The 22,276-nt window shown below is 46.8% G+C and overlaps 1 protein-coding gene across 1 annotated transcript in view; it reads right to left on the bottom strand.

Annotated features, from left to right (window-relative positions):
- Positions 1-22,276, bottom strand: part of PADI2 (peptidyl arginine deiminase 2) — a 77,617-nt gene that overhangs the window by 30,566 nt on the left and 24,775 nt on the right. The window contains exons 4-10 of the mRNA XM_077456349.1: positions 18,334-18,395; positions 17,168-17,285; positions 16,957-17,082; positions 12,353-12,516; positions 8,652-8,755; positions 6,108-6,219; positions 5,485-5,592 (exon numbers count right to left, since the gene is read on the bottom strand). Coding sequence (XP_077312475.1) covers positions 5,485-5,592; positions 6,108-6,219; positions 8,652-8,755; positions 12,353-12,516; positions 16,957-17,082; positions 17,168-17,285; positions 18,334-18,395 — 794 coding nt within the window. The remainder of the gene's footprint in view (positions 1-5,484; positions 5,593-6,107; positions 6,220-8,651; positions 8,756-12,352; positions 12,517-16,956; positions 17,083-17,167; positions 17,286-18,333; positions 18,396-22,276) is intronic.

The following is a 22,276-nucleotide window of genomic DNA, read 5'->3' as shown; positions in this document are numbered from 1 at the left end:
GGTTTTGTTTCTTTCTGCTAATAACCATAAAAAATATATTTAAAAAAAATAAATAAAAAAAAAACGATTTAAAATACAACATATTTTTCTATGTTTTGGTTATAAAAGGTTTCAAATAAAGAATCTTTTTTTTTATAAATTTAGGCCAAAATTTATTCTGCTACTTTTTTTGGTTAAAATCACGGTATAATATTTAGTCTGTAGTCCACAAACTATGGGATATATATCTAAAAAAAAAACAAAAAAAAAAACCTTCTTGAGGCCCAAAAAATGCCAGGACAGTACAAATACCCCCCAAAATCAGCCCTAAGAGGCATGCCAATTTTTTTTTGTAAAATTAAGAAATTATTAAAATAATTTTTTTTTTTTTTTACTTACATATGGCCATTAGTGCAATACAGTGTCATGATATAACTGGTGACAGCATGTAAAGAAAATAATACATTTTGTTAATTAAAAAAAAAAAAAAAATTACCATAATAAATATATATATGGTAATGTATTGCTCTGCTGATAGTGTGTTAAAAAAATAATAATAATCTCTCTCTCTCTCTCTATATATATATATCCATAGCTATCTATCTATATCTATCTATCTATATCTATCTATCTATATCTATCTATCTATATCTATCTATCTATATCTCTATCTATCTCTCCATCTATATCTATATCTCTATCTATCTCTCCATCTATATCTATATCTCTATCTATCTCTCCATCTATATCTATATCTCTATCTATCTCTCCATCTATATCTCTATCTATCTCTCCATCTATATCTCTATCTCTATCTCTATCTCTATCTCTATCTCTATCTCTATCTCTATCTCTATCTCTATCTCTATCTCTATCTCTATATATAAATAATATATTATTATTATTTTTTTTTTTAACAAATCAGCAGAGCAATACATTACCATAACAATACTGTACTACTCTGGGGAGGTGATCAGGATTTTATTAAAAAAAAAAAATAATAATGTACACACCATGATCAAAGAAATAACATTTTATTATTATTTCTTTTTTTTTTTACATATTGCCACCAGTATGTAATAATTTTTAATTCAATTATTTTAACATTTTATTCCCCCATACTATGACCAGAGCAGTACAGTGTCACCACATGACTGATCAGGTGGTGATCAGGGACACTGATTGGTTTCTATGTAAAAAAAAATAAAAAAAAGTAGTAATTTGTTTTTATAATTCTTTTAACATTTTATTTATTTATTTTCCCTTTTTTTACTGTTTTTTTTTTTTTTTTGTTACATACTGTGACCAGAGCAGTACAGTGTCATCACATGACTGGCATGGTGGTGATCAGGGACACTGATTGGTTACCATGTAAAAAAAAATAAAAAAAAATAACAAAAAAAAAAAAAAAAAAAGTAGTAATTTGTTTTTATTAATTCTTTTAACATTTTATTTATTTTCCCTTTTTTTACTGTTTTTTTTTATAGGTATAAGTTATTTTTATTTCAATTTTTTTAACTTTTTTTTTTTTTTTTTTTTTACCTTTTTACATACTGTGACCAGTTTTACCATAGTGACACAGTACTGCTCTGGGGAGGTGATCAGGATTTTTTATTTATTTTTTATTTTAAATTAGGATTGCCTTCTTTGGTAATGATCGCTGTATCCAGATTTTCCCAGCTCTGCCGCTTAGCACAGTGCTGTCATGCACAGGTCACATTTTGTACCAATATGATCTCTGCGATTGGCTCTGTACCATGTGATCACTGTGACCAATCACGGCGCCCCTAAGCCAGAGGGAGGAGACCATATTTTTCTCTGCTGCAGTTAATCAAAACCTACAGGTCTTTGCTTCTTTCCCCCAGTAGACTGAGAAGCCATCTCTCCGTCACCCTGCTCTCTCCTCCTATCAGCATTCTTTTTATTAGCACATAAGCAGGGCATCACAACTGATTGGCTCCTTGTGCTGCCTTTCCCTCCTCTAGTCTTAGCTCTGCTCTACAGGAGCTGCAAGAAGCTCAGATTCAGATACTTACACTACTTGTTTAAATAAAAAAAAAGACGACATTTAAAGCTGAATTCCACCACTTTGTATAGAGTGCAGGAATACTATGCGTTAAGTCCAAGGAGGTGCATGACCTCTCCCGATGTTACCTGTATTATTTATATCTGACAGGTTTCATGGCTCTGCTGAATCATACATGGACTGAGAGAAGAGAGAGGCACAGAGAGGAGCTATTCCATTATGTCCCCTCTGTTGTCCATTCAGAGAAGCCTTTGTATTTTGTGAATGAGTTCATTAACAGAAGCCTTTGTATTTTGTGAATGAGTTCATTAACAGAAGCCTTTGTATTTTGTGAATGAGTTCATTCACAGAAGCCTTTGTATTTTGTGAATGAGTTCATTCACAGAAGCCTTTGTATTTTGTGATTGAGTTCATTCACAGAAGCCTTTGTATTTTATGAATGAGTTCACAAAATACAAAGGCTTCTGTGACTGGGAAGGAGGACGGGGAGGGACAGGCATGGCAGCTGCACCAACTACCCAATGCTGTAGGTGAAGCACCAGCATTGGGCTCCTGGAAATACAGCAAGTTGTATTGCATTCCCAGAAGACGGCCATCACTGTATTTCCTGGGAGCCTGATGCTGATGCTTTGCCTTTGGCATTGGGAGTAGGTGCAGCTGCTATGCCTGCCCCGCCCCATCCCAATCACAGAAGCCTTTGTATTATGTGAACTTATAAACAAACTACAAAGGCTTCTCTGAATGGGCAGCAGAGGGGAGGGGCAGGCATAGCTGTTCTGTGTGCCTCTCATAGCAATAAACCTGTCCGATATTAATCATAGAGATAAGTTCAAGAGATCTCATGCACCTCCTTGGACTTTACTCATAGTGTTCCTTCACTTTTTACAAAGTGGCCGAATTCAGCTTTTAATGTCTTTTTTAATTCCTGAATCTGACTTATCAGCTTCTTGCAGCTCCTGTACAGCAGAGCTAAGACTGGGGAGGGAGATGCCGCTAAAGACAATGTCATGCACCTCCTTGGACTTAACTCATAGTGTGCCTGCATTTTTTAGAAAGAAGCTGCCTTCTGTCAAATTATCCCGCGGAGATCGGCATTGCGAGTTTTATGGGGTTTTTTTTATCGGCTGACTTCACACTCGGCTTCTATTTAAAACGCTCGGATCAGCGAGTCTTAATTCAATTTACACCTCGCTCACTCAGCACAGCTGACCGTCACAGAGATCGTCTGACAGATATACAGTACCGGTGACCCCCGAGACGTGCCGGCCAGGCGCAGGATCCACGGCAAAGTGACACCGCGCCGTAACAATAACAGAACGCGGCGCCATTCCAGAGAGCGATGAGGGATACCGTGACAACGGAGATGGAAACTCCATCCACCCAGCTACATAGTGATGAGTCCGAGCCGAGAACACCGAGTGCTGCCAGCATCAGAGCCTTCTCACACAGAATGAGACTCTAGTGATTGGATAGGCTGCATTCTCAGTGATGTCACCGCTCTCTAGTGATTGGATAGGCTGCATTCTCAGCGATGTCACCGCTCTCTAGTGATTGGATAGGCTGCATTCTCAGTGATGTCACCGCTCTCTAGTGATTGGATAGGCTGCATTCTCAGTGATGTCACCGCTCTCTAGTGATTGGATAGGCTGCATTCTCAGTGATGTCACCGCTCTCTAGTGATTGGATAGGCTGCATTCTCAGTGATGTCATCGCTCTCTAGTGATTGGATAGGCTGCATTCTCAGTGATGTCACCGCTCTCTAGTGAAGGGATAGGCTGCATTCTCAGTGATGTCACCGCTCTCTAGTGATTGGATAGGCTGCATTCTCAGTGATGTCACCGCCCTCTAGTGATTGGATAGGCTGCATTCTCAGTGATGTCACCGCTCTCTAGTGAAGGGATAGGCTGCATTCTCAGTGATGTCACCGCTCTCTAGTGAAGGGATAGGCTGCATTCTCAGTGATGTCACCGCTCTCTAGTGAAGGGATAGGCTGCATTCTCAGTGATGTCACCGCTCTCTAGTGAAGGGATAGGCTGCATTCTCAGTGATGTCACCGCTCTCTAGTGATTGGATAGGCTGCATTCTCAGTGATGTCACCGCTCTCTAGTGATTGGATAGGCTCCATTCTCAGTGATGTCACCGCTCTCTAGTGATTGGATAGGCTCCATTCTCAGTGATGTCACCGCTCTCTAGTGATTGGATAGGCTGCATTCTCAGTGATGTCACCGCTCTCTAGTGATTGGATAGGCTGCATTCTCAGTGATGTCACCGCTCTCTAGTGATTGGATAGGCTGCATTCTCAGTGATGTCACCGCTCTCTAGTGATTGGATAGGCTGCATTCTCAGTGATGTCATCGCTCTCTAGTGATTGGATAGGCTGCATTCTCAGTGATGTCACCGCTCTCTAGTGAAGGGATAGGCTGCATTCTCAGTGATGTCACCGCTCTCTAGTGATTGGATAGGCTGCATTCTCAGTGATGTCACCGCCCTCTAGTGATTGGATAGGCTGCATTCTCAGTGATGTCACCGCTCTCTAGTGAAGGGATAGGCTGCATTCTCAGTGATGTCACCGCTCTCTAGTGAAGGGATAGGCTGCATTCTCAGTGATGTCACCGCTCTCTAGTGAAGGGATAGGCTGCATTCTCAGTGATGTCACCGCTCTCTAGTGAAGGGATAGGCTGCATTCTCAGTGATGTCACCGCTCTCTAGTGATTGGATAGGCTGCATTCTCAGTGATGTCACCGCTCTCTAGTGATTGGATAGGCTCCATTCTCAGTGATGTCACCGCTCTCTAGTGATTGGATAGGCTCCATTCTCAGTGATGTCACCGCTCTCTAGTGATTGGATAGGCTGCATTCTCAGTGATGTCACCGCTCTCTAGTGATTGGATAGGCTGCATTCTCAGTGATGTCACCGCTCTCTAGTGATTGGATAGGCTGCATTCTCAGTGATGTCACCGCTCTCTAGTGAAGGGATAGGCTGCATTCTCAGTGATGTCACCGCTCTCTAGTGATTGGATAGGCTGCATTCTCAGTGATGTCACCGCTCTCTAGTGATTGGATAGGCTGCATTCTCAGTGATGTCACCGCTCTCTAGTGAAGGGATAGGCTGCATTCTCAGTGATGTCACCGCTCTCTAGTGATTGGATAGGCTGCATTCTCAGTGATGTCACCGCTCTCTAGTGATTGGATAGGCTGCATTCTCAGTGATGTCACCGCTCTCTAGTGATTGGATAGGCTCCATTCTCAGTGATGTCACCGCTCTCTAGTGATTGGATAGGCTCCATTCTCATGATGTCACCGCTCTCTAGTGATTGGATAGGCTGCATTCTCAGTGATGTCACCGCTCTCTAGTGATTGGATAGGCTCCATTCTCAGTGATGTCACCCCTCTCTAGTGAATGGATAGGCTGCATTCTCAGTGATGTCACCAGTTTCTAGTTGTGATGTAATGGATTGGCTTCAATGTTGGTAAACTTACCAGCAATTGCCGTATGGGAAAGTCTTTCAGTCCTCTGTCTCTCGGCGAATCCAACACGACTGGAAAACTTTTATGTGGAGCATGAATATACCCAAATTCCATCTCATCCTGCATATAAAACATACAGAGATTATTAAATCTGATATAACAACTCTTAATACCTCCGGGATTCCATCTCCCCATATATAGAATATTATATTAGGTGTGAAAAGTACAACAACCAAAAGCATTCATATCACCAAAAGAATAAAAAGACATTTCTGGAGAAGTTCACACTGGAGATACGGAGTAAATGCGATAGATAAAAAAACACTTCTTCACTAGATGAAAGCTGAAATCAGGCTCGCAGTGGGAGTGGCTTCTCTGTATGAAGTTGGGTGGAAGGGGGAGGTATTTATAGGGGCTCACAGCAGGAGCAGAGCTCAGACTGGCGTCAGTGTGGCAGTGTGCGACTAGCAGTCCAGAAACAAAACAGGAAACGGAGCAGTGACACAGAACTGGAGACTCTGGAAAGTGTTGTCACCCTACTTATGATCAGCAAAGACAGAGCTTAGCAGTGGTGGTGGATACAACAAGAACTCCCAATGTAAATCTACTTCTGGAAATACACTTATTGCACCAACCTGCATCCAACGATCGCCGCGGTTGACGTACTCGAAGCATATCTGGACCTTGAGCTTGGCATCGCTCACTAGATTGTTGATTGCCTTCAGGAAGAGGTAATTTTCTTTAACACTGTTGAAGGATAACAGATTAAATATGAAGCCCTTTTTCGATCCAGAGCCAATCAGCAGATATCAGGAACATTTCAGCCAATTCTCATAGTTTGCTATTTGTAATTTTTATTTTTTTTAAAGATACGGGTTAGAGGCATCTGGTGTATCATCATAGCTGAAGGGTCCCCTAGGGTTATGACGGTATGGGCCGCCCCCCCCAGGGCCAAGACGGTATGGGCCGCCCCCCCCCAGGGCCAAGACGGTATGGGCCGCCCCCCCCCAGGGCCAAGACGGTATGGGCCGCCCCCCCCAGGGCCAAGACGGTATGGGCCGCCCCCCCCCAGGGCCAAGACGGTATGGGCCGCCCCCCCCCAGGGCCAAGAAGGTATGGGCCGCCCCCCCCCCAGGGCCAAGACGGTATGGGCCGCCCCCCCCCCCAGGGCCAAGACGGTATGGGCCGCCCCCCCCAAGGCCAAGACGGTATGGGCCGCCCCCCCCCCCCCCAGGGCCAAGACGGTATGGGCCGCCCCCCCCCCCAGGGCCAAGACGGTATGGGCCGCCCCCCCCCAGGGCCAAGACGGTATGGGCCGCCCCCCCCCAGGGCCAAGACGGTATGGGCCGCCCCCCCCCAGGGCCAAGACGGTATGGGCCGCCCCCCCCCAGGGCCAAGACGGTATGGGCCGCCCCCCCCAGGGCCAAGACGGTATGGGCCGCCCCCCCAGGGCCAAGACGGTATGGGCCGCCCCCCCACCCCAGGGCTAAGACGGTATGGGCCGCCCCCCCCACCCCAGGGCTAAGACGGTATGGGCCGCCCCCCCCACCCCAGGGCCAAGACGGTATGGGCCGCCCCCCACCCCAGGGCCAAGACGGTATGGGCCGCCCCCCCACCCCAGGGCCAAGACGGTATGGGCCGCCCCCGCCCCAGGGCCAAGACGGTATGGGCCGCCCCCCCACCCCAGGGCCAAGACGGTATGGGCCACCCCCGCCCCAGGGCCAAGACGGTATGGGCCGGTCCCCCCCCAGGGCCAAGACGGTATGGGCCGGCCCCCCCCAGGGCCAAGACGGTATGGGCCGGTCCCCCCCCCAAGGCCAAGACGGTATGGGCCGGTCCCCCCCCCCAAGGCCAAGACGGTATGGGCCGGTCCCCCCCCCCAAGGCCAAGACGGTATGGGCCGGTCCCCCCCCAGGGCCAAGACGGTATGGGCCGGTCCCCCCCCAGGGCCAAGACGGTATGGGCCGGTCCCCCCCCAGGGCCAAGACGGTATGGGCCGGTCCCCCCCCAGGGCCAAGACGGTATGGGCCGGTCCCCCCCCAGGGCCAAGACGGTATGGGCCGGTCCCCCCCCAGGGCCAAGACGGTATGGGCCGGTCCCCCCCCAGGGCCAAGACGGTATGGGCCGGTCCCCCCCCAGGGCCAAGACGGTGTGGGCCGGTCCCCCCCCAGGGCCAAGACGGTATGGGCCGGTCCCCCCCCAGGGCCAAGACGGTGTGGGCCGGTCCCCCCCCAGGGCCAAGACGGTGTGGGCCGGTCCCCCCCCAGGGCCAAGACGGTGTGGGCCGGTCCCCCCCCAGGGCCAAGACGGTGTGGGCCGGTCCCCCCCTAGGGCCAAGACGGTGTGGGCCGGTCCCCCCCCAGGGCCAAGACGGTGTGGGCCGGTCCCCCCCTAGGGCCAAGACGGTGTGGGGTCCTCCCCTAGGGCCAAGACGGTGTGGGGTCCTCCCCTAGGGCCAAGGCGGTGTGGGATCCCCCCAGGGCCAAGGCGGTGTGGGATCCCCCCAGGGCCAAGGCGGCGTGGGGGCCCCCCCTGGACCAATGGCGGTGTGGGGGCCCCCCCGGATCATGGCGGTGTGAGGGGCCCCCCCGGATCATGGCGGTATGGGGGGCCCCCCCTGGACCATGATGGTATGGGTCACCTAGGGCCTAGATGGTATTAGACCCCCAAGGCCATGATATTCGTCCCTCATAGCCATGATGATATGGATCCCCCCCAGGATCATGATGATTTGGGTACCCCCCCAGGGCCATGATGATTAGGGTCCTCTGGGATGACGACAGTAAGGGTCCTCCCAGGTGGCTTTGGTCCTCTAAGGCCATGAGGTTTTAAAAATTAGGGGTTTAGCCTTCCACCCAATGTTGAAGGTCATAGGGACTCGTTTCAACATGTCATCCTTCATAAATCCATCCCCTTGGGTACCATTCTGAGGGGGGGCATGCTATTTTTGTTAATAGAGAGAAAAATAAGCCCACTGGCATGTCTGATCTCCACTAACAGGATTTCAGTGTCTTTTTGGATTGTCAGTGGTACAGATTTTTCATTCTAGGCTCATCTGTAGCCATAATCCCCTCATTCCAGGCAAACATTACCCAAGTGATAGGTACTCTGTGATATTGAGAACCCACAGGGGACAGATACCTCCCTACAGCCACAAGTCCCTCTTCCACCCACATTACCTGCAGACGTAAACCTCGATGGGATCCAGAGTGTTGGGAGTGATTATGAGGGGAGAGATCCGAAATGCCACAGAGTCTGTGAATATTGGGGTTTCCGGAATGCCCTGGGATACAATGGAATCACAGAGTGAGATGATTTCATTTAAAACTCGTATAATACATACTCAACTTGCAAAATTATTACCAACCGAATCCTTATATTGTGAAACTATGATCCATGAACAAAAGTCTCAGCACATCAAATCAAAAAACTGAACTCTGTCTGGTGGACCTATTTATGTGAACTTGTATATTCATTTTTAGTAACAGACTGCCTTTAACCAACGTGTAGCGCTAGTGGTACCCCAATACCACCCCTAGGCTTTGATCATGGACTAAAAAACCTAAAATTTTCAAGGAATGGAAAATATTAGAAAGGCTTCAATGGAGACAAAATTTCACTTGTGTGTTCGGAGTGATGGTGCTGTCCTATTTTATTTCTACGGGTTTCACATTGTGCTTCATCAGGAATATACATTGGGAAAATCTGTAATATGAAGCGTGACAACAAAACACTTTTAAATACCAAAGTGATCTGATGTCTCACTTTTTCGTTGCATTACAGATCTTCTCAATGGGGACAAAGTGCTAGTGGTCCAAGCAGCCAAAACCAGGTGGAACAACTTCAGGAGACCCACCGAGACAAGGTCCACCCAAGTACTAGGTGGGGTCCCCCCAAAGAGGGACTCCATGGCAGTGAGAGGACCTGACCATAAGGCCATGTGCCCTCCCATCCAACACTTTCAGGGCAAGTATGAGGACCTACACCCTACTAATTGTGAAGGGACAAGGTGCTTGTGGACTATGCGGCCAAAACCAGGTGGAACTACTTCGGGAGACCTGCCGAGACAAGGTCCACCCAAGTACTAGGTGGGGTCCCCCCAAAGGGAGACTCTAAGGTAGAGGGAGAACCTGACTTCAAGACCATGTGTCCTCCCACCCAAGTCTTTCAGGGCAAGTCTGAGTACCTACATCCTACTAGTTGTGAGGGGTTTATTATATCTACAGCTCACAGTACATTATCCTGGTGGTCATTAGGTAGAATGCTTCTTTTCTCAATGGGGACAAGGTGCTCGTGGTCTATGCAGCCAAAACCAGGCAGACCTACTTCTTCGGGAGACCTGCCAAGACAAAGTCCACCCAAGTACTAGGTGGGGTTCCCCAAAAGGGAGACTCTAAGGTAGAGGGAGAACCCTACTTTAAGACCATGTGTCCTCCCACCCAAGTCTTTCAGGGCAAGTCTGAGTACCTACATCCAACCAATTGTGAGGTGGTTTATTATATCTACAGCTCACAGTACATTATCCTGGTGGTCATTAAGTAGAATGCTTCTTCCAATGGTGGTAATTTGGAAGAATACCCCCACTCCCTTTACAGATTGCTAAAAATATCATTGGTGACAGTGACTACTTATCCGAGAGGTAAAAATTGTTTAATAGTCAAGGAAACACTTAGTAACCTCTGAAGAAGTGCTAGGGTTCCACTGTACCCTGGTTGAGAAAGGCTGAGTTAGATATTAACTGCCAAAACGTAAGTACTAGGTGGGGTTCCCCCAAAGAGGGGCTCCATGCAAGTGAGAGAACCGGACCATAAGGCCATGTGCCCAACACTTTCAGGGCAAGTATGAGGACCTACACCCTACTAATTGTGAAAGGACAAGGTGCTTGTGGACCAAGCCGCCAAAACCAGGCGGACCTACTCCTTTGGGAGACCTGTCGAGACAAGGTCCACCCAAGTACTAGGTGGGGGTTCCCCCAAAGGGAGACTCTAAGGTTGGAGGGAGAACCCTACTTTAAGACCATGTGTTCTCCCAAGTCTTTCAGGGCAAGTCTGAGTACCTACATCCTACTAATTGTGAGGGGTTTATTATATCTACAGCTCACAGTACATTATCCTGGTGGTCATTAAGTAGAATGCTTTTTCCAATGGTGGTAATTTGGAAGAAAACCCCCACTCCCTTTACAGATTGCTAAAAAGGATCATTGGTGACAGTGACTACTTATCCGAGAGGAAAAAATTGTTTAATAGTCAAGGAACCCCCTAGTAACCTCTGAAGTGCTAGGGTTCCACTGTACCCTGGTTGAGAAAGGCTGAGTTAGATGTTAACTGCCAAAACATAATTACTAGGTGGGGTTCCCCCAAAGAGGAACTCCATGGAAGTGGGAGGACCGGACCATAAGGCCATGTGCCCTCCCATCCAACACTTTCAGGGCAAGTATGAGGACCTACACCCTACTAATTGTGAAAGGACAAGGTGCTTGTGGACTAAGCAGCCAAAACCAGGCGGACCTACCTCTTCGGGAGACCTGTCGAGACAAGGTCCACCCAAGTACTAGGTGGGGTTCCCCCAAAGGGAGACTCTAAGGTAGAGGGAGAACCCTACTTTAAGACCATGTGTCCTCCCAAGTCTTTCAGGGCAAGTCTGAGTACCTACATCCAACCAATTGTGAGCGGTTTATTATATCTACAGCTCACAGTACATTATCCTGGTGGTCAGTGGGTAGAATGCTTCTTCCAATGGTGGTTATTGGGAAGAATCCCCTCCTTACAGGTGGCTAAAAAGATCATTTGTGACGGCGATTATCTGAAAGGCAAAATTGTTCATTTATCAAGGAACCCCTAGCATCCTCTGAAGGAGCCTTAGGGTTCCACTGCACCCTTCCTGAGAAAGGCTGAGTGAAATGGTAACTATCAAACCAAAATTTTACCAAATCAAGCCAACTTAGTGTGGAGGTCCCCTTTAACACCCCTCCCAAGTCTCCTGTCCTCTGTGTAAGCAAGGGAGTCTACGAAGTGACAGCGCCGGCCACCATAGCTGGCACTCAGCAGGCACGCTGATTATACTGTTAGCACGGAGAGCTGTCTTTAAACAGACATGTAATCAAAGCCGGGACAACCGCGAGGAGCGAGATCCATTTACCAGACTTGACCCACTGCTGAAAGGGGTCTAAATTAGGAACGGGGACAGGAAAGGGCACAGTATAATACTCAGAACTGGAAAGGAACGATAAGAATATAAAACCCTTATCTGAGCTAAAGCTCACAATACAACCAGAGAATACATTTCTTTATCAATATGCAGCTATAAAGCAGAACTATTCCAACATAGAGAAGTATACGTCTGCAAGACTGGCTTCCAGTCTAGTAGCTTTTTCATTGGCAGTACTGGGCCTCCTTGGTTTCGAATCTCAGCCAGGCCACTATCTGCATGGAGTTTTCCTGTTCTCACCATGCTTGTGTGGCTTTTCTCTAGGTTCTTCCATTTCCTCCCACCATCCAAAGACAAGCTGGTAGGTTAATTGGCTCCTGTCTAAATTAGCCCTAGTATATATGTGTACAGATTGGCTATATACACTTGTCATCAAATTCTCCATCCTGGTCCCAAGTAAGGAAGGGTTTAGAAAAAAAAACCTGGTGACCTACTTCAGTAAAAACATTTAAAAAATAATTGGCATGAAAATTCTATGCAAAAGGCTCTCAAGCAAAATCAGACATGGCGTCCAGAGAGCTGTCCCATAGAATCAGTAAGAAACAGATATACACACACAGACAGACCAGGTCTCAAGTCACACAAGGGAGGGTTATCCAACTTCTCAAGCACACAGATGATGTACAACCTGATGGATAAAAAGACTTTCACGTGTTGGGACTCCCATTCCTACCTCCACCTGACTCTCCAGCAGGCTGGCCTTTATGGATACCAGACCATTGAAACCCTCGTCTGGGAAGCGGAGACCTTCCACAAAGAACTCCAGTTCTCGAGTGCCCGTGTAGCGGGTCTTGTAGAATAACTTCTGCCTGCCCAGGACGTGCGTGTACACTTTACCTGCAGAGGAAGAGCGTCACAGGCATCAGGGTGGGGCACACATGTAATGGCACTGATGGCAAACCACACTACTAGACCTCACCCCGCCATTGCTCTGCCTTCTTATTTTTTAATCCCCTAAAGGCAGTGGTTCTCAACCACCCAGTTGTGTCCTCCCTCCTAGGTCTCCAGATCGCTGCTGACCTCCCATAGCGCCTCTCAGAATCCATTGCCATCCAACCCCCAACTTCTCACAGTGCTTCCAGGCCCCCTGAGAGCCCTCAGTCCCCACAGTGCTTGCCGAATTCCCACAGTGCCCCTCCAGCGCCTAGCTTATTGCAGAGCTCCCACAGTGCCCCAGCAGTATCCCACATTGGCCTCCAGTCTCCTACATTGCCCCTGAAAAATTCCCAGCCTCTTGGAGAGAACCGCAACCCCCTCCAGGGACCTCATTCCCTACATCTGGCCCCAGCTCCTGCCAGAAACCTCTGCCCCAACAGGGCCAACAAGTCTCCTGCAGAGTCCCCTCCTCCAGAACCTTCACCCCCCCCCTCCCCCCACCAGTGACATCCAGCCCCATCTCCCTCCAGGGACCTGAAACCATACAGTGCCACCAAGTGTGCAGCAGAGTCCCCAAACCCCCTCTAGGTCATTCATCACCCCCTCCCACCTGTGATATCCAGCCCCATCCAGAGACCAATTCCCCCACAGTTACCCCCAGCTCCCGCTACAGACCTCAACCCCAACAGGGTCACCAAGTCTGCTGCAGAGTCACCAAACCCCCTCCAGAACCTTACCCTCCCTTCCCCACCAGTGACACAAAGAGACCCCCCCACCGCCCCACAGTTGCCCCCAGCTCCCTTCAGAGGCCTGAACCCCAACAGCACCACCACGTTTGCTGCAGAATCACCAAACCCCCTGCAGAACCTTCATCCCCCTCACAGCGAGACACCCAGTCCCATCCAGAGACCACATCCCCCCATGATTGCCCCCAGCAGAAACCTCACCCCCAACAAGGCCACCAATTCTACTGCAGAGTGACCTATCTCCCTCCAATACCTTCATTCCCCTAGAGCAGTGATGGCGAACCTTGGCACCCCAGATTTTTTGGAACTACATTTACCATGATGCTCATCCACTCTGCAGTGTAGTGGAGCATCATGGGAAATGTAGTTCCAAAACATCTGGGGTGCCAAGGTTCGCCATCACTGCCCTAGAGTGATACCCAGCCCCACCCAGAGACCCCATCCCCCATGGTTGCCCCCAGCTCCCTCACCCAACAAGGCCATCAAGTCTACTGCAAGTCTACTGCAGAGTGCCCAAACCCCCTACAGTATCTTCACCCCCCCCCCCCCCACGGTGACACCTAGCCCCTTCTGTAGACCCCACCCTCCACAGTTGTCCCCAGCTCTCTCCAGAAACCTCATCCCCAACAGGGATACCTTGTCTGTTGAAGAGACTCCTTGGTCCAGGTCTCAACAAGGTTGAGAACCACTGCTCTATAGTTCACCAGATATATTTTGAAATTACAATAAAAATGAAAATTATTAACCAGATAAAAAATGTAGCTGCAAAAGACTGACCACCCAAAATGAATTTTTTCATTTAAAAACACAAGACAGTTTCTTACCCCTCTCAGGGACACTACGAGATATGCTGTCCAGAAGACAAATCGTTAATAAGCCGGCAGGGATTAGAGATCTGATACCTCCTGTTTAGTCCGATGTAGTTTCCCTAAGCTGAGGCTTTCGCGGGTGATACACAATGTACTAATAGTTCATTACTTCGGATTCTGCGACGGGCGCGATTTTGCTAATGGACCGCCTAACATACATTCCTGACCAAGGGAATACACGCCAGGCAGCCTTATGTTGTAATAATATCGGGTGTCTGCTGCCATAATGATGAAATGTTTGCAGGCTCTTGAGGTGGATCAGGTTTTAGAGGGTTCGGCATTTGAGGAGAAGCCGCTTCAAGAGGCTGAAAATTTGTCATTGTCAGCGGGGCAATTTGTGTGTCAGACGGAGAGGACAGCTGAGTGCAGACCACTTATACAGAGCTTCTGATTTCAGATTTTATGCGTACCGTAACCGCATGGAGGCCAATTGAAAGATGAACGAGTTACATTTAATGACAGGCTCAAAAAAAACTTTACCAAGTTAATCTGTATGTTTTGTAAGGACATCATAAATTTTGTTTGGCATCTTTTTCTATCATTAAATAATATATATTAACTCTTAGTACTATATACACACCAATCAGCCACAACATTAGGACCACCCACCATAACACATCCAGGCATGGTCTCCACTAAACCCGTGAAGGTATGCTGTGGTATCTGGCACCAAGCGGTCAAGAGCAGACCTGTAAGTTGGGAGGCATGGCCGCCATGGATCATAGTTTTTCCAGCACATCCCACAGATGCTCGACTAGATTGCGATCTGGAGAACCTGAAAGCCAAGTCAACATCCCAAACGCTTTGTGTTCCTCAAACCATTTTTGAATTCATCAGACCAGGCCATCTTCTTCCATTGCTGGTCCAGTTCTGATGCTCACATGCCCATTTAAGGTTCTTTTTGCCTACCCCACCTCCATCAGTGAGCCTTCCCCCCCACCACCTCCATCAGTGAGCCTTCCCCCCCACCACCTCCATCAGTGAGCCTCCCCCCCCCACCACCTCCATCAGTGAGCCTTCCCCCCCCACCACCTCCATCAGTGAGCCTTCGCCCCCCACCACCTCCATCAGTGAGCCTTCCCCCCACCACCTCCATCAGTGAGCCTTCCCCCCACCACCTCCATCAGAGAGCCTTCCCCCCCACCACCTCCATCAGTGAGCCTTCCCACCCCCACCACCTCCATCAGTGAGCCTTCCCCCCCCACCACCTCCATCAGTGAGCCTTCCCCCCCCACCACCTCCATCAGTGAGCCTTCCCCCCCCCCCACCACCTCCATCAGTGAGCCTTCCCCCCCCACCACCTCCATCAACGAGCCTTCCCCCCCCCACCACCTCCATCAACGAGCCTTCCCCCCCACCACCTCCATCAACGAGCCTTCCCCCCCACCACCTCCATCAACGAGCCTTCCCCTCCATCAACGAGCCTTCCCCTCCATCAACGAGCCTTCCCCTCCACCACCTCCATCAACGAGCCTTCCCCTCCACCACCTCCATCAACGAGCCTTCCCCTCCACCACCTCCATCAACGAGCCTTCCCCTCCACCACCTCCATCAACGAGCCTTCCCCTCCACCACCTCCATCAACGAGCCTTCCCCTCCACCACCTCCATCAACGAGCCTTCCCCTCCACCACCTCCATCAACGAGCCTTCCCCTCCACCACCTCCATCAACGAGCCTTCCCCTCCACCACCTCCATCAACGAGCCTTCCCCTCCACCACCTCCATCAACGAGCCTTCCCCTCCACCACCTCCATCAACGAGCCTTCCCCCCCCACCACCTCCATCAACGAGCCTTCCCCTCCACCACCTCCATCAACGAGCCTTCCCCTCCACCACCTCCATCAACGAGCCTTCCCCTCCACCACCTCCATCAATGAGCCTTCCCTCCCCACCACCATTAATGAGCCTTGGCTGCCCATGACCCTATCACTGGTTGGCCGGTTTCCTTTCTTGGACCACTTTTGGTCGGTCCTAACCACTGCAGACGAGGAATATTCCACAAGAGCTACAGTTTTGGAGGAGTTGTTCTGACCCAGCTGCCTAGACATTACAATTTAGTCCTCGTCAAAGTCATTCAAATCCTTACGCTTGACCCTTTTTTTTTTATTTGCTTTCAACACATCAACTTCAGGGACAACATGTTCTTTCCTTGCCTAATAAACCCACTTTCAGGTGCCATTGTCACCAGATAGTCAATCTTATTCACTTGTCGGTGATCACAATATTTTGACTGACCGGTGTATATATAAAAACATTAAATGACATCATACATAAAATAGTGTCACATGACCTGCTTCTCAAATCACTTAATGTCTAGCCCCCTTTTTTTTTATGAAGGTAGGGTATGGAAACAGCCCCCTCAGAGTTAATTTTAGCTATTCTTTTCTATTATGGCCGCACAGTTTCGAACAATGTTTTATTTTTAACAAGTTGAACTAAAGACACCCAAGATGTTGCGTCTACGCACTAAGACCACTGTCAGGCAATGATGGTAGACAGCTAGGCCTATCGGTCTCCTACGGGAGTCAGAAGGTTAAAGCCGAACTAAACCCATCAAATTAATGGTTTAAAAAAAAAAGAAATAAAAAAGTTACTTTCCTGGCATGGAAGAATTGCTAATGATCACATTTGCTTGTGCTCTCAACCAAACTGTCAAATCATCAAACAGCTGGTATCATCACTGATCACATGTGCAGCATCATGGCAGTGGCAGATCTAACAGAGGCCAAGATGGCGGCCTCCTTGGCTGAAAAGGATAGGAGGGTTTAGTTCCACTTAGACGTACTGTGCAGATAGAAGACCCCCAGGCTCTGTGCGTCCGTGGCGGAGACGTGAAGCATCAGTTGATACCCCGTAGGCAGTTTCTCTGGCCCTTGGATTCTGAGAACCATCTTGGACATGTCCAGGAGATCTGCGGATACAGAAAGGTCAGAGCTCGCTCCTGGATAAAGCGGGGGCAAAAAAAAAAAAAGGCAGTGAGGAGATCCACCAATTACCTGTCTTGGAGAGCAATATATTATCATCTCCGTCCACTGTGCGGGAAAACAGGCTGTCCTTGTCGCAGTTCACCAGCAGGATGGCCCCCTGACCGTTAGGGCCCCACGTCCACGAGGCCTAACCAGGAGAAATGCAGAGAACTTCATAAAACCGCCAGGAAATCATCTGGCTACATCAGAAGATCCACCTATACCATAACACCACCCGTGATGTATCTATGTTTTCTACATTATACAGTATCTCACAAAAGTAAGTACATCCCTCACATTTTTTTTTTTGTCAATCTTTTCTTCTATCTTTTCATGTGACAACACTGAAGAAATGACACTTGTCTACAATGTAAAGTAGTGAGTGTACAGCTTGTATAACAGTGTAAATTTCCTGTCCCCTCAAAATAACTCAACACACAGCCATTAATGTCTAAACCGCTGGCAACAAAAGTGAGTACACCCCTAAGTGACGGGAGTTACTTTGGGTGGGGGAGGGTTTGTGCAACTCGGCTTACCTTGAAGAGCTCTGGAAACTCCATGTCCAGCTTCCCCGACCCCTCTTATGTGTAAATCACCCTGTGTCCATTAGGAGCACAGGGTGACCAAAAACCCCACTATGACCTGTGCTAGTCGGACTCGCTGTACAGCTATACTGGAATGTTGTATATATTGTGTGTGGTCTCATGCGGTTGTGGACTCTTCGCTGGGATAGTTTGGGGTGTGGTTGTATTCTATTGTTGTATTGTGTCTGCCTGCCTTGGAAGAAAAGTATATTATGGGATGTATGTCTATGTGGGGGGGGGGGGGGGGGGGGACTCCTCCAACAGCCCTTCCCTGCTGATAAGACCGTTTACTGATGAGTAGTTTGAATACACCTGACCTGTGTGTCTATTGTTATTGGACAGTTTACCCCACCCCGAATCCAAGGGAGGAGGGGGGAGTGTCCCGGAGTTATACATCTGTTGTAACATATGCTTAAATAAAGAGAGTTTGATGTTTTTCACCCTACAATGAGTTACGGCTGGTGACTAGGTGGGCTGAAGGGTCTTGGATAGTGCTGGCTCTGAGCAAAAGGAAGCATTTACACCGGGCAGACTCATCTTGAGTACGGGGGGTCTGTCACAGTTCTTTAAGTCATCAATGGTGGTGAGAGGACCAGTCAAAGCACATTTTACCTTATGCGGGTTATTCTTCTCTACCACTCCATCGCGGTCAGCATCAACATCCAGCGAAATACCTGCCAGACAAAAAAGACGCAAAAACGTCAGAAGGATGAAAACGGAATGAGAGCTGATAGGGGGTGACACACAGCCTGGCCTGAGCACGAGGACCATAGAATATAAAGTAATATAAAATACAACATAATAAAACAGCATTACATAAAAGTAACAAATATTGCAATAATACAGATAAAATAATCGGTGCTAGAAAGAGCAACATTCTTGTTTTTTTTTTCTTTTTGCGGTGACCAGAGCTTATAAAAAGGACCCCAGCAACACATACCGATTGGCGCACTAATGTTCTTATTCTATGCACCCAAAATACATGCAATCTTTTTAATGATATGGAACACAAACTGCAACTTTCAGGTCACAGGGATATTTCCCATGTCTGACGCACATGGTATGTTCCACAGGAACAATTGTTGGTTATTTGGTACACTAATAACCTGTGCTATTTTAATGTTGTGTTGCTAAAAGTTTATTGGGCCAAATGATGCAAATATATTTTTTAAATTTTTTTTTTAGAAATTTATTAAAAAATATTTTTTTTACAAAATGTGGAGTTTTATGGTAACAGGAAATTTTTTTTTACACTTTAGGCCTCATGCACACGGACGTTTTTACAGCCACTTTTTTGAGCTTTTTTTGCAGCTTAAAAACGGCTGTCCATGTTAGTCTATGGCTTCATGCCCACCTAGGCGTTTTTGAGCTGCAAATGGCATAGGCGTTTTTAAGCTGTAAAAAAAACCCAGGACCAGTGCGTTCCGTGGCGTGGAGCTAGAGCTGTAAAAACGCGAATAGCGCATAAACGCGCAACATATTTTCTTTGTTTTCTGAGTGCTATAGCCAAGAGATGTGTTTCTTAAAAAACGCTACTTAACGCTAACGCTAAAAAACGCACAAAAACGCGCAAAAACGCCAATGCAAAACGCGGTAAAAATCAAGTTTTTAACAACGATTTTTCCAGGCATCGGAGCTAGCTTTGCAGCCAGTTTTTTAAAACGTCCGTGTGCATGAGCACTTAATGTAAAGACCCGTTTTGCATTTGACTACATGTTAGAATCCTTACTGTTGATTCTAAATATTTTTGAAAAAAAATAAATAAATAAAAAAAAAAAAAAAAAAAAAAAAAGGAAGGTAAACATTTTAAAATCCTTTTTTTTTTTTTTTTTTTTTCAAAAAGGGATTTTAAGATGTTTACCTTCCTTTTTTTCTTTTTTTTTTCTCTTCTTTATTGGGAACAAAGCGGTATATAAGAAATATATATATTTTTAAATATCAAATAGTTTTTGTAGGACTTTATATGCCCTGCAAAAACTATTTTGTGATTTAATTTAAAAAAAAAAAAACAACCAAAACAAAAACAAAAAAAAGTCAAAAAATATATATTATATATATATATATATATATATATATATATATATATAAAAAATAAAAAAAATGTAGAAAAATAAATAAAACCTTTACTTAAATCTAAAATAAATCTTACCCAAAAAATAGCTACTATTTGTAGCCCTAGTTTGGATTCTAGACTACAATTAAAAAAAAAAAAAAAAAAGGATCATGAAGCCAGAAGCCATCTTGATTGGGTATTGTTTGGTCCTGGAGCTGTGAACCCACAGGAGGTTACCATGGTGTGAACTGAAACGTTTCCAATTTATCATCAGGGTGTACCAGCAACATTTTAAAGGAGCACCCAGAGAACAGATGTAAGGTAGAAGCGCAAGGCAATCGTGAAGTTTCTGAATATAATTTTAAGACTAGAAACACAACAGCTGCGACGGGATCTTCACATCGCGCTCCGGAAGGATGACATCTTTAACAGGACAATAGGCGTTAGATTGCAGCCATGCGGTAATGCAGACTACGGCCTCCAAGAGCTCAATGATCGCCAAAAATAGCACCTAATTTCTGTAATTTTTGTCGTTTCTTCGCCGTGACACGCACATGTCCCAGAAGCCGGATTTTAGGAGAACATAACGGGTGTCGGGTTATCCGAGACGATCCCAAACCTCCAAGGCTGAGGATCTTCTCAGGTGACGACGGGTGGTGGGGATATCTATCGTCTATCCCTCTATAGAGGAAAACTGCAACATCCCAGCACATAAAAATTCCAAGCTGAAGCCTGGAGATTTATGGTTCGTGTGAAGTCAAAGCATATATAGATTATTACATCACTAGGGGGGTCACCAACAGGAGGAAGGAGGTCCTGATTCCTCTATATAGATCTTTAGTGAGAGCTCATTTAGAATACAGTGTCCAGTTTACTTCACTTACATAAAGATCTTGATAAGATGGAACAAGTCCAGAGATGGGGAACAAGTCCAGGGATGGTTCTGATTCCTCTATATAGATCTTTACATCGCTAGAGGGGTCACCAGCTGGAGGTCCTGATTCCTTTATATAGATCTTTAGTGAGAGCTCATTTGGAATACGGTGTCCAGTTTTGGAGACTTCACTTACATAAAGATATTGATAAGATGGAACAAGTCCAGACACGGGCAACAGAAATGATCTATATAGATCTTTGTATCACTAGAGGGATCACCAGCAGGAGGAAGGAGGTCCCGATTCCTCTATATTGATCTTTATATTACTAGAGGGATCAAGGACAAGAGGAAGGAGGTCCCGATTCCTCTATACAGATTTTTATATCACTAGAGGGGTCACCAGCAGAAGGAAGGAGGTCCTGATTCCTCTAGATTGACCTTTATAGTACTAAAAAGATCAAGGACAGGAGGAAGGAGGTCCTTATTCCTCTATATAGATCTTTAGTGAGAGCTCATTTAGAATACAGTGTCCAGTTTTGGAGACTTCACTTACATAAAGATATTGATAAGATGGAACAAGTCCAGAGACGAGCAACAAAAATTATCTATATAGATCTTTGTATCACTAGAGGGATCACCATGGAGAAGGAGGTCCCGATTCCTCTATATTGATCTTTATATTACTAGAGGGATCAAGGACAAGAGGAAGGAGGTCCTGATTCCTCTATATAGATTTTTATATTACTAAAGGGATAGCCAGCAGGAGGAAGGAGGTCCTGATTCCTCTATATAGATCTTTATATCACTAGAGGGGTCACCGGCAGGAGGAAGGAGGTCCTGATTCCTCTATATAGATCTTTATATCACTAGAGGGATCACCAGCAGGAGGAAGGAGGTCCTGATTCCTCTATATAGATCGTTAGAATACGGTGTCCAGTTTACTTCACTTACATAAAGATCTTGATAAGATGGAACAAGTCTAGAGACGGGGAACAAGTCCAGGGATGGTTCTGATTCCTCTATATAGATCTTTACATCGCTAGAGGGGTCACCAGCTGGAGGTCTTGATTCCTCTATATAGATCTTTAGTGAGAGCTCATTTGGAATACAGCGTCCAGTTTTGGAGACTTCACTTACATAAAGATATTGATAAGATGGAACAAGTCCAGACACGGGCAACAAAAATTATCTATATAGATCTTTGTATCACTAGAGGGATCACCAGCAAGAGGAAGGAGGTCCTGATTCCTCTATATAGATCTTTATATCACTAGAGGGGTCACCAGCAGGAGGAAGGAGGTCCTGATTCCTCTATATAGATCTTTATATCACTAGTGGGATCACCGGCAGGAGGAAGGAGGTCCTGATTCCTCTATATAGATCTTTATATCACTAGTGGGATCACCAGCAGGATGAAGGAGGTCCTGATTCCACTATATAGATCTTTATATCACTAGAGGGGTCACCGGCAGGAGGAAGGAGGTCCTGATTCCTCTATATAGATCTTTATATCACTAGAGGGGTCACCAGCAGGAGGAAGGAGGTCCTGATTCCTCTATATAGATCTTTATATCACTAGAGGGGTCACCAGCAGGAGGAAGGAGGTCCTGATTCCTCTATATAGA

This window comes from Lithobates pipiens, unplaced genomic scaffold (assembly GCF_037356315.1).
Source record: "Lithobates pipiens isolate NorthernLeopardFrog02 unplaced genomic scaffold, aLitPip1_a1.2 Scaffold_27, whole genome shotgun sequence".
NCBI classification, from domain to species: Eukaryota; Metazoa; Chordata; class Amphibia; order Anura; family Ranidae; genus Lithobates; species Lithobates pipiens.
This window is presented reverse-complemented; position numbering and strand designations above follow the sequence as displayed.